This window comes from Artemia sp. Qi Xiang Cuo, chromosome 7 (genome assembly GCF_049724085.1).
Source record: "Artemia sp. Qi Xiang Cuo chromosome 7, ASM4972408v1, whole genome shotgun sequence".
NCBI classification, from domain to species: Eukaryota; Metazoa; Arthropoda; class Branchiopoda; order Anostraca; family Artemiidae; genus Artemia; species Artemia sp. Qi Xiang Cuo.
In genome coordinates, this window is record NC_142800.1 from 20,411,569 (window position 1) to 20,425,655 (window position 14,087).

The 14,087-nt window shown below is 32.3% G+C and overlaps 1 protein-coding gene across 3 annotated transcripts in view; it reads right to left on the bottom strand.

Annotated features, from left to right (window-relative positions):
* The window catches only part of LOC148950040 (uncharacterized), a 69,596-nt gene that overhangs the window by 38,044 nt on the left and 17,465 nt on the right, over nt 1-14,087 (bottom strand). For all 3 annotated transcript variants that reach the window (XM_089091422.1, XM_089091423.1, XM_089091424.1), the window contains exon 5: nt 4,529-4,639. In XM_089091422.1, the coding sequence (XP_088947548.1) occupies nt 4,529-4,639 (111 nt within the window). The remainder of the gene's footprint in view (nt 1-4,528; nt 4,640-14,087) is intronic.

The window sequence follows — 14,087 nt, forward strand, 5'->3', positions numbered from 1 at the left end:
ACTTCCATATGCAGTTAGATATTGTTTGGTGGCAGCAGGTACTAAATTCAAAAAAATACGTAGGGTGTAATTGTGGTATTACACCCTACTGTGGTATTAGAGGAAATGCTCTTAAAATTATTTCATAATATTTGAGCCACAGATCTATATATGTGCAACTGAATGATATGAAATTATGTGATAACCATGATAGTTGCGGTGTTCCCCAGGGGTCCCCTCTCGGCCCTCTTTTCTTCTCAATATATATTAGTGACATCCATCAATCATTCTGTGATTTGACAACAAATGTTGGAAATGGAGACGAAACGTATAAACCTAGGAAATCTCTTGTCCTGTTTGGTGATGATATGAATTTTTCAGTTGCGGAGCGCACCGAAGCTCAGCTTTAGGGACACTGAGTAATGATACGGAAAAAGTGGAGAAATGACTAAGGCTAAATAAGCTGAAAGTAAATCAAAGCAAATCGGGGTTCGTTGTCTGGGGTAAATCGCCTTCATATTATCCCTGGTTGCAAAAAATTACATTAGGAGACTCGACAATAAGCCGTCAGAAGTCAGTGAAATACCTAGGTGTAATAATTGATGAAAGACTAAGTTTTTCAGAGCATTTACAGTGTATATCGTCGAAAGTAGCAAGGAATATAGGTATAATAAGGAAGCTAAAGCACCAGTTTCCACAGAAAGTTTTGCGTCTTTTATATTTCTCATTAGTCCATCCTTATTTACTATACTGTTGTTCTGTTTGGTCTGGAACATTTTATGTTCACCTGAAACCTTTGCGTGTTCTCCAGGACTCAGCTGTGCGTGCTATTAATGAAATCGATAGACTTGCCTCAGTTAGAAATATTTTTCCACGAGTCCGTATTTTACCGTTTTCAGGGTTGTGCTTATTTTATAAGCTTAAACTAATGTATGATATTATTAATAATACTACTCCAATGTGTCTTCATCATATGTTTGAGACAGCTGCTGATGTCCATTGGCAATTAACGAGACAGGTTGGTATGTATAGCAGGCCGATTAGTGTTTGCGAGGTCTGCTTTCTCTGCTCGTTATATTCTTCCGGTGCTGTGGTCTCAGACGCCATCTTCTATTAGTGATATTGCTGAAAGGTCTGGCTTCCGTGAGCAGTTGAAGCACCATTGCCTGCAGGTTTATGATTTTTTTTTTTCATGGAGTTATATATGTTTAATATGTTTTATATATAATTTTTTTGTTTTGTTGTGAAATAGAAACCCGAATGCACTGATGTAAGTGGATGTAAGTTTTTTTTTGGAATGGCAATACAAGCCTATGTTACTGGGCTTCATGCTTTTTTGTTGATTTTTTGGTGAATAAATTATATCTCCAATGTAAAAAAAAATAAATATAAAAATTAATTTTTTTAAACGGCAAATTCCATTGCCCCCCCCCCCATGAACATATTGGCTAGTGACGCCTCTGTTAGTAGATGCCAAAATAAAAAGAAGAAATGTGGACGAAAAACCAACAAAAAATACCCTATAAACATAAGGCACCAAGCAGTTTAAGAATGTGTAGCTTTCCTTTGGAGGTGTTGTTGTCTTTGGGATCCAATAGATCGTTAATGTTTGAATTTTTACAAAAAAGCTTCATCAAATTTTACTAATTAGTTTTCCTTATTTATTTTCACGTTTCAACTTGGCAACACTGACAAATTGTGATGCAACCCTAAAACTTCAGCATTTTGAAACAACAAAAGGAATAGAAAATTCTGGTTTCAGATATCATGGGCCCAGAAGGTTTTTTTTATGTCCTTGGTGATTGAAAATTAATTAGCAATGGGTAGCATTTTTTTTTTTTACTGGGGCTGTAATTGACTGACTGGAAGTTCCCCCTAACATGTTATCATAGTCCAGCGGCTGGACGCCTGCGTAGTATACATGACGTCAGGTGATTGAGCTTCACAGGTAGTAGATTTTTAACTGCTAATTTCTACCATCCTGAAAAAAATTTTAAATGAAGAAAACCTATTTTTAGCAAATGTTGTCCGAAATTTCTCAGTTGCGAAGTTTTCATGAAAGTGACAGTGGCTAATAACCAATCGATATAATAAGACCAGTTAGCATAAGTAGAGTGTCTAACTCAAAATCAAAAGAATCTAGACTACCTATATTTTCTAGGCAAAAAATATAGGTAGTCTAGTCTAATAGTCTAGGTAGAAAAAAAATTAACTATAGACGAAGACAAAGCTTTCTTTGACTTAACTGAAAAGCCACTTAAGGATTTAACTTAGCTTTCGTTTTCCTAGCGTCAAAAGGAAGATATCTAGAAACAGGAGTTAATACGAATCTAGACAAAGGGATTTTTTCAAGATATTTAGGAATTTCTGCGCATGCCTTTCGTCTATTCTAATGGAACACGTGAGAAACTTAGAACTCAAACACCTCCCACACGACTTAAATTTATTGTTAATTCGCCTTAATTATTTTAATTTTTCTGCTTTCAAAGAACACTTGGCTATTTCATACAAAAGATATCTTTAAAGCAATAGTCGATTATAGAAAATCCTGTCCCATTCCTACAACTAAAAACTCATCAAAGCGTTAAACGAAAGCACTGATATCGGCAAACTTTGCATCTCCGTCGTACACCTTAAAGAATTTTGCTGGGGCCATATCTCCGTCGTAATTGGCGTAATAAGCGTTATAGGGATTCTACACCTTAGGAGGCTTATTCACAAGTCATAGAGATCAGAATTCGCCTTGTCTAAATTCATGTATATGACAATTAAAAGGTATAGGACCAATAGCCATTCCGTGACTGTGACCGGGGCATTACTTCAATACTAAGATAAATAAGATAGAGACAAAAAAGGTGTAGTCTTCTACTTTAGTATTAATATGGTTATTCGTCTTATTCATGTTAATACCCAAAAAAGAAGAATCCTTATTCACCAATTAAGACGGGATTTATTTCCAACAAAATTTACAAGAATAATAATTTATAGTTTTAATTTTCAATCTAATCCAGCTACAAATAGGTACGGCTTTCTTTTTTCCATTTGGAGATGCAATGTACGAGTTCAATTGTACAGAGAGAAGAAACATTTAAGCCATCAAAGCCCCACTTTCACCTCCACATAATGTCTGAATATAGTAAAATTAAATATAACTTCAAGTATTAATTATATACACATCTAACAAGAATAAATACAAATCAAAGAGCGTTAAAACTTTTAGAGACTACGATATATGCTTTAACTGAAAAACTTGACACGTATACGGAGGGAGGCCTTCGGGCCTGCACATAGCCCCCTCCCTAGAAATCTCAAAATGCTTGCAATTTCTCAGATATCTTTGCTCGTATATAGTTTGCCTATGTTTATTGTTTGAATAAATTAATTTTGAAGCATTTCAAATTAATATATAAAATATATATATATAAATATATAAAATATATATATATATATATAATATATATATATATATATATATATATATATATATATATATATATATATATATATATATATATATATATATATATATATATATATATATATATATATATATATATATATATATATATATATATATATATATATATATATATATATATATATATATATATATATATATATATATATATATATATATATATATATAAATATAAATATATATATAAATATATATATATATAAATATATAAACATACATATAGGCCTATGCGATATATGTATAGTTTTTTTTTTGCGTTTCTTTTTTTTTTTTTGAAATACGGATTTAGCTCATGGAAGTTCGTGATAGTCGAACTACAGTTTACTGAAAAAAACATTATTTAAAGTTCAGCTACTATGAACCATGGCTCGCTCTTTACTATGTTGATAAAATTTTCAACCATGATTTTAGGCTATTTGACAGCGACTTGTGAAATAAAGAAAGTGCAAAAATTTTAGCACACGCAACGAGCTATTAGATTATGCGTGTGCTTTTATAACAAACCACGGGACTTATTTAAGGTCATTTTTGCAATATTTTTTTACGTCTTTTTTACAGATTTATATATATATATATATATATATATATATATATATATATATATATATATATATATATATATATATATATATATATATATATATATATATATATATATATATATATATATTGGAGGGACATTTTTTTTCATTGAGTTGTTTTGATGTGTCTTCGCTAAAATCTTTGTGCTTCGAGGCGGTTACCTCTTTTAAATTGTTCAAAATTAATTTATTCAAACAATAAACATAGGCAAACTATATACGAGCAAGTCAAATATTATCTCATCGCAACTTCTTTGACTCTTATCGCTTTTCTTTTAAAAATAAGCCAAACTATAAATTCTAAGGATCGCAATGGACATTTTTAGAAGAAGTGCTTTAAACCCTCCCATTAAACTTTTTTTTATCCCAGAGCACTCAAATTAAAATTCCAGCCTTTGTCCTTTAATTTAGGTAAATTTTGTTGCACGAATGGAATTTGTAACTTGGCTATATTTACCGTCCCTTTAAGTGCCACAAAGGGGCAATTTACCTGACTAGCTAGCCGAGCGTTTTCTTCAATTTTACTCCGAAGTTCATCCTCTATCACATCAGGAAATTCAAGGGTTTGAGTTTTTTTGGTACTTCCACTACTGCTTGCATCCTACGAAATTATAAGAGCTATTTATTATATCTAAAATTGATTGTAAACGTACAGAAGCTTATAGCACAATAATAGGCATATTCTATGAGGTTGTGTTCGAAAACAAACGTGTGAAAACTAAATTCCCTTTTTTTTTCTTTTTTGGAAATTTGAAATGCAATAGCAACATTTAAGAATGTATCTGTTTTTTTTCTCAGAATTCAAAATTTTTTTAATGTAAAAATACTGTCAGAGAAACGAACTCGGAAGTTCATCCTCGGTAACATCGGGCCACCTTATATGTCTTAACCTTTTTATGGTTCTTTCGGTGCTACTCAATTCCCACAAAATGACAAGTTATATGGTTTATTAGTTTATTAATAAAAAATAGAACTTGAGAAAATGCATACATATATACATATATACATATATATATATATATATATATATATATATATATATATATATATATATATATATATATATATATATATATATATATATATATATATATATATATATATATATATATATATATATATATATATATAATACATGAAAAAACAAAGTCGTTCCACTAAATTTCATAGCCTGCCCATGAACCTGCCAAGCCAAATTATTTTAATGGCGTGTCAGGAATAGAAAAAAAAGAGGAGAAAACTTCAGTTCTGGTTTATACCACAAATTAAATATACCAGAAATACTGATAATATAAAAAAATATATGTATATAAATAAAAATGCATAATTCCTTGCTGAATTACTACTGGAGTCACAGTAACGACCAAAAAAAAAACTATCCAAATTATATGCTTTATTCATTCGCTCATCTCAAACAACAAATGAAGAAGAAGAACAAAAAATGAAGAATAAAAGCTTAGAATTCAATAATAGGATACATTTTTTTCTTGACTTTATTTCTAAATGTTTTCAAGCCATTTTATATAATTAATTATCATATTATTAATAGTCCATAAATTTATAAATAAAATAAAGATAAAATTTTTATCCTAAAATAAACATTATTCCTTCTTGCTATATAAGCGAATCTAGACTCTGAATTCATTCCGGAGTTTCATTGTCCAACTATTTTGTACGATGGCCTACACACACCAGCAAAAGCACAAGCACAGTGACGCCAAGTACCTACAAAGCTAGAATAAAAATAAAGGAAGATTAATTCACAAACTCAGGTTTCAACCAACTAAATGTATTGAAATAATCTTGGGGCTTGAATTGAAATTGTTCTTTGTCACGTTCTTCCATTTTTTCAAAGACTTTTATGCTATTTAGAACGTAAACATACCCTCTCGAATTGCTTTGAAAAATGGAAGAATTTGAAAGCATTCATTGTTTCCTTTAAAGTCCAAGTTTATAGCAAAAGTAAAGAGTTGGGGGTGGCTTAGGGTGTAGCCTTAAAGTATAGGGAGTAAACCTTTTAAAGTGACTTGTTTAAGCACATGTACCGTAATTTTATTGTTTAATATTATGAATAGTTTTTAATGAAACTGGGATCTCAATCAAAATCTCAGTGGCAGTCCTGCTGTCACTGAGGCAGCCACGTCTTGGTTAAATTCTAAGTGGTAGATCGGCTCAAGACTGACAACGGCCAGTCAAAAATTAAGGAGTTGAGGGTGGCAGCCACCCATCTTGGATTTAGTATAGTTTTATTCATTTAAAGCTTTACCTTAATTCCTTACCTCAGGACACGCTAAATTTTTGTCATACCTTCAGAAACATGTAAGATGATGGAGTACATGGGGCATTAATCAATAAAGCGCATTCCGATTAAGCGGGCGAAGCGTACAAATATCAACTCGACGAGAAATTATCAGACAACCTCTTTTGGAGCGTCTATTGACACTTAAAATAACCATATTTCAGACAAGATCAAAGATTACTTCCTGTAATACGCTTTATCATATACTACTGTTGCTACTACTGCTACCACTAACAACTCGCTTCAGCACCAAAACGCCTGAGGTCTACATAGTTGCAGACGCTTCTCTCAGATCTATTCAAAGCTTCACCCTTTACCCCTTCCCAAAAAGTTTCAATTCCCTTTAAATCCTTCCTTATGGTCACTTCCTATCCAATTCGAGAACAACCTGCTGTTCGTTTGGCCCCAAATAATTGGTTTTGCGCATGTTTATCCGACCACTTGTAGAATATAAATGTCGTGTTTCACTTTTTGTTCCAATAAAAGAAAATGAAGAAATTGAATAAAAGAAAGGTCCAGAGGAGATCACTAAAAATCACATACAAAAGTATCCCGTTGCATTACTCTATTTATCTGGAAGAATTTAAACTTAGCCTCCTTTATATCCATCGTGAGAAACTGCATGAAATCAGGCTCAATCCTCCTCTTCCATCTTATCTACAAGAACTCCGTCCCACCTCCCTTTGTCCGTCTTAGATCCCGACTCCACAGAAAAGCGGCTGTGAAAGTTCCAAAATTGACACCAGTTTCCTCCAGGTCATAGCACTATTCTCGAAGCTCTGTGCCGAGTTTTGTTCATGTTTTTACCTATTTTAATTATTATAGTATCTTGAATAGTTTTGACTAAAACTTGTAGTTGGAACTTTTTTCATACTTTTTCTAGTTTTTTTTTAAGTAAAATATACTGTTTGGGCCAGGCCTAAGGAAGTTGTATTTTTCTTCTTTTTCAACAAATAATTAGATTTGAATTTATCAGGGTTGCAACGGTAGCTAGCAACCTAGCACGAGATGATCATGTCCCATAAAAGCCCATAACTCCTAAAAATACACTATTAACACTGTTAGAACCGCCTTGTCCGAAACATCTATACAGGAAACTTACCGTCCCTTGGCTTGAATAACCAGGAAAATATATTGGCTTGAAAAACAAGAAAAGTGGTTGAAACCACAGTATTGTGCAAGAACGGCAGGTTTTTTTTTCCTTTTCCTTCTCCAGAGATAGCTGGGCACTGGAACATCGTAGAGAGCTGTTTAATGACTCATTTTAAAGGAAACTGCCAAATCTAGTGCCTTTTGTAATTAAAAAATCAAATAAAATAATTTTTTACAGAAAAACTACATTTTTATATACTAGATGATGAATGTCGTCATAACCGTAGGTTACAACCATATATGATATAAAATATAAATGCTATATTACGATGACGTCAGTATATTATGACGTTATACCAGGATAGATGTTACATTTCAGTACATAGTTAATATTATCTTATAATTGGTCATAGTATCCGCAGAGCGAGTTAAACGAAAGAAATACCGAGAGAAGTATCAGAGTCGACCAACCGAAATATCTACTTCAAGAAAAAAGCACTACAGAAAAAATAGAGATAGTGTTCTACAATATAAGCAATGCAATTTGAAAAGAGATAAAAACGCTGCTAAAAGGAACAGGGTTCGACCAGACATAAATGAAAAACAACGGTATTCTACAAATCATGGATATCGAGAACTGAAAATTGAGAGAGCCAAACACAAGATCAAGGAGCGTTATCATAATGATCATGATTATCGAAACAAAAATAAAAGAAATTGTCACTACCAGAAAAGTGAGTTGATACTGGGGTGACGAAAGCTATAATAAAAAGGTTAAGACATATGCGAGGCTGTACATGTCTATGTGTCTTTTAGTTACTATGTAGTAACTAAAAGTTAAAATAATACAAACCTCTTTTGAAAAGTTACTTGTCTGGGTAGTGCCATACTGCGGATAGTCTCTTACTATTCCAACTAAAAAAAGCTATAGGCATTTTCTTGTTTATAATCAGGGTTGCAGCGGTAGCCCCATAGTAAAGAACGATATTACAAAAGATTTGTGTAGTTGATTCTGATTGGGGAATTATATTAAGGAACGAGCTATAACCAATAGTAATTAAAATATTCAACTATGCTGAAGAAAATACCTATATCGAAATTTCGAATTGATGTGTTTAAGTAAATAATTGGTGTGGGAGGGGGGGGGGCTGTGGCCATCCGGTCATTTTCGACTATTAAAAAGCGCACTAGTTCTAACAATCTCCAATCGAGTTGTGTTATTTTTCAAGTTTCTACGACAACTCCTTCTATAGGAAGTACCCAGGTCTAAAAAAAAAAAAAAATTAAATACATTGTGCCAACATCATTCTTTATAGCACTGCCTATGATAAATGGGGATTATGTAACTCTCATTGGTATTATGACTGTAGATATGTCACGTCACAGGCACCATTTACTGAATGACATATTGATATTATAAGTTGCCACAGTGCAGTGGAGAGAGGACTCTACATCGGCTCTGAAGGATTTGAGTTTAATGCACTGTGTGGTAACGATCTTGCTTTCTATCATGAAGTTAGTAGTAACGTTATAACGTATATCATCTAATCCAACACGGTTTTCTGCCAATCTTAATTTTTCGATTACAGAACCGATATCTTCATTTGGAAAAATCATTTTTCAGGGTTGCAGCGGTAGCTAGCGACCTAGTAAGAGACGACCACGTCCAATGTTAACAAATATAATAACCCATAACTCCTAAAAATAGAGTCAGATCAAAACAAAAATTACACCATTAGAACCGCCTTGTCCGAAACCTCTGTACAGGAAATTTTATGTGCCTAGGTTGAACAGCAAGGGAAATATATTGGCTTGAAAATAAAGAAATGTGGCAGCTACTACAGCATTCTGCCTAAATGACATCTTTTTTTTCCACAGATAGATTGGCACTGGAACATCGTAGAGAGTTGTTCAATGGCTCATTTTAAAGGAAATTAATGGGGTTAAAAACATTTTTTTGCATTTAAAATAGAATCAATTTTTTTTAACGACAAACTGCATATTTTATGTTAAAGACTGATCGATGACATCATAATCTTAGGTTGTAGCCAGGTCGTCTCTTACTATTCCAATTTAGAAAAATTCATAGGCTTTTTCCTGTTTTTAATTTCAGATTAAAAAGAAGAACAGCTCAGATCAGACTGAGAACATATCAGATCAGGCCGATAACAGATCAGATCATACCGAGAATTACTTACATAAAGGAACAATATAGTTGATCATATTGGATGAACTAATTTTTCAATATATAATTTTTTTACATTAAGGAACGAACTGTAGCCCATAGTAACTGAAGTAACAAAAGGAATTATGACGTAAAAAGTAAACCCCATATTATGCTGTCAGTAATAATGACGTTAGTGCTGGCAGTAAATAAAACAAAACACTGAAATAGGCAAAACAAAACAGAAGCAACAGGAAAAAAGAGGCATCATTGGTTTATGCAGTCTACTTTAATGAGCAATGAAAAGCAAGATAAATGCTTAAAAAAATCAAATATTAAGTAATACAAAAAGGAGACAAAACAATGCTAAAAAATTGTATATTTTAGTCCTGGGAGAGACTTGGATGTTACATTAAGGAACAAACTGCATTCCATAGTAACTAAAGTAATAAAAGGAATCATTATATAGGTGATTATTTTAATTACATAAGTTAAAAAATCGTCATAAGTAAAAATTTCCCCAACCAGGAATCGAAATTGAGCTAGCTGGAAGAGAGCTAGCTATGCCAACTATTAAACCAAGTAGGATATATTAAATATCTGATTAATGAAGTTTATGTTAAAGAACAAATTATGGACTTAGTTAGATACCAGTTCTTTGAGGATCGTCTCTTACTATTCCAAAGAAGGAAAAGTCGTAGGCTTTATCCTGTTTTTAATCAGGTTTCTATATAATTTTACATTAATTTATATTAAAGACCGACATTATATGCATGATGATGCAACACACATCACGGTTGCAACATCATATTAAAGAACGAACTGTTGCCCATAGTAAATTATAAATTTTCTAGTGTAGATCCGGGTTACAGCGGTAGCTAGTTTATGGTAAATAAAGAACTCTAGACCATAGTATTATTTTAGTTTTTGATAAGAATTACCTAAAGGATCAATATAATTCATTATAAATACGGATCGTGTAAGTTTCTTTTGTATCATAGTTGTAGAGATAGCTGAAATTTTTATATAAAGGATTGGTACAGTTATTCATAAATGGGAATATTAAGTTTTATAGCTATCAAGGCAGTAGAGATATCAAAAGCATAGTAAAGACCAAAGGGAGTTGCTTAGATACCTGAGTATCTGAGTTTGTCTCTGACTATTCCAAATAAGAAAAAGTCATAAGCTTTTTCCTGCTTGTAATCATGTTTAGTAAAATACTAACTCTTTCCAAATCTAAACTATATTATGAATGATTACACTTGTACAAAAGATTAAACAATAAGTATACTATTAGAACCACCTTGCCCGAAGCCCCTATATAGGTAGCAAACCGTCCCTTGGCTTGAACAACAAGGAAAACCTATTGGCTTGAAAAACAAGAAAAGCAGCTACAGCCATGATATTCCGCATCGAAAGCATCTTTTTCGCTTTTTTCTCCGCTGCTAGCGGGGCACTGGAACATCAAAGAGAACTGTTTTATGGCTAATTTTTAAAGGAAATTGCTTCATCTAGTACCTCTTGTAATTTAAAAAGTTTTGAAAACGAAATCAATTTTTACGAAAAATTGCATTTTCCTTGCGTTTCATCAATCATGTGTAGGCCTACTGCAGTATATATGAGTAACAAATGTTATAGACATCATCTTACATATGATGAATTACATCGATGCTTTATATAAGCTGTTTACAATAAAGAAGAACTATTGCCCATAGTAACAGAAACATTAAAATAAACCATCATATGCAAGATGATGCAACACATATAAATAAGATTTACAAGGGATTGGTATAGTTGAATATAAATATAAATATTGGTATCATGGTTGCAAAAATATCGAAAACTAGTAGAGAAACAACCACGGCATATAGTAACTGACAGTTAATATAATACAGGCATATTTTAAAAAGCTGATGTTCTTGGGTAATATGTCATACTTGACGTACTTAGCTGCTTTATTCCCTGAGGTCCGTCTTTTACTATTTCAGCTATAAAAAAGCCGTAGGCTTTTTCCTGTTTGTAATTATCTTTGAAATGGTGGTGGCTACGGCACCGGCAACCTAGTAAGAGACAATACATAAAGGATCTAAGTAGAAGGATGATTGATTTCCAAAGATTGCTATTTTCGGCCAACCATCTAGGGTTAAACAGAAATCAGATTGTCGTCGGTTTGGTAGGGGGGATACCTTAAGAAAATATTTAACAGAAATGGGAAGTTCATGGGAGGGTGTAAAGAGAGAGATTTTGGATTGATTGAGATTGAGGAGTTTGCGTAACTGTATTAGCCTCAGGCATCTGGATGCTGTGTTAAGTTGCTAGATTATATAAAGGCATTCTGCCTAAATGACATCTTTTTTTTCCACAGATAGATTGGCACTGGAACATCGTAGAGTTGTTCAATGGCTCATTTTAAAGGAAATTAATGGGGTTAAAAACATTTTTTTGCATTTAAAATAGAATCAATTTTTTTTAACGACAAACTGCATATTTTATGTTAAAGACTGATCGATGACATCAAAATCATAGGTTGTTGCCAGATCTTCTCTTACTATTCCAATTAAGAAAAATCCATAGGCTTTTTCCTGTTTGTAATTTCAGATCAAACAAAGAACAGATCAGATCAGACCGAGAACAGATCTGATCAGACCGATAACAGATCAGATCAGACCGAGAATTACTTACATAAAGGAACAATATAGTTCATCATATTGGATGAACTAATTTTTCAATATATAATTTTTTTACATTAAGGAACGAAATGTAGCCCATAGTAACTGAAGTAACAAAAGGAATTATGACGTAAAAAGTAAACCCCATATTATGCTGTCAGTAATAATGACGTTAGTGCTGTCAGTAAATAAAACAAAACACTGAAATAGGCAAAACAAAACAGAAGCAACAGGAGAAAAGAGGCATCACTGGTTTATGCAGTCTACTTTAATGAGCAATGAAAAGCAAGATAAATGCTTAAAAAAATCAAATATTAACTAATACAGAAAGGAGACAAAACAATGCTAAAAAATTGTATATTTTAGTCCTGGGAGAGACTTGGATGTTACATTAAGGAACAAACTGCATCCAATAGTAACTAAAGTAATAAAAGGATTCATTATATAGGTGATTATTTTAATTACATTCGTTAAGAAATCGTCATAAGTAAAAATTTCATAAGTAAAGAACAAATTATGGACTTAGTTAGATATCAGTTCTTTGAGGATCGTCTCTTACTATTTCAAAGAAGGAAAAGTCGTAGGCTTTATCCTGTTTTTAATCAGGTTTCTTTATAATTTTACAATAATTTATATTAAAGAACGACATTATATGCATGATGATGCAACACACATCACGGTTGCAACATCATATTAAAGAACGAACTGTTCCCTATAGTAAATTATAAATTTTCTAGTGTAGATCCGGGTTGCAGCGGTAGCTAGTTTATGGTAAATAAAGAACTCTAAACCATAGTAATTATTTTAGTTTTTGATAAGAATTACCTAAAGGATCAATATAATTCATTATAAATATGGATCGTGTAAGTTTCTTTTGTATCATAGTTGTAGAGATAGCTGAAATTTTTATATAAAGGATTGGTACAGTTATTCATAAATGGGAATATTAAGTTTTATAGCTATCAAGGCTGTAGAGATATCAAAGGCATAGTAAAGAACAAACCAAAGCATATAAGGGAGTTGCTTAGATGCCTGAGTCTCTGAGTTTGTCTCTGACTATTCCAAATAAGAAAAAGTCATAAGCTTTTTCCTGTTTGTAATCATGTTTAGTAAAATACTAACTCTTCCAAATCTATACTATATTATGAATGATTACACTTGTACAAAAGATTAAACAATGGGTATACTATTAGAACCACCTTGCCCGAAGCCCCTATATAGGTAGCAAACCGTCCCTTGGCTTGAACAACAAGGAATACCTATTGGCTTGAAAAACAAGAAAAGCAGCTACAACCATGATATTCCGCATCGAAGCCATCTTTTTCGCTTTTTTCTGCGCTGCTAGCGGGGCACTGGAACATCATAGAGAGCAGTTTTATAGCTAATTTTTAAATGAAATTGCTTCATCTAGTACCTCTTGTAATTTAAAAAGTTTTGAAAACAAAATCGATTTTTACGAAAAACTGCATTTTCCTTGCGTTTCATCACTCATGTGTACTGCAGTATATATGAGTAACAAATTTTATAGACATTATCTTACATATGATGAATTACATCGATCCTTTATATAAGCTGTTTACAATAAAGAAGAACTCTTGCCCATAGTAACAGAAACATTAAAATAAATCATCATATGCAAGATGATGCAACACATATAAATAGGATATACAAGGGATTGGTATAGTTGAATATAAATATAAATATCGGTATCATGGTTGCAAACGTATCGAAAACTAGTAGAGAAAAAACCACGGCATATAGTAACTGACAGTTAATATAATACAGGCATATTTTAAAAAGTTGATGTTCTTGGGTAATATGTCAT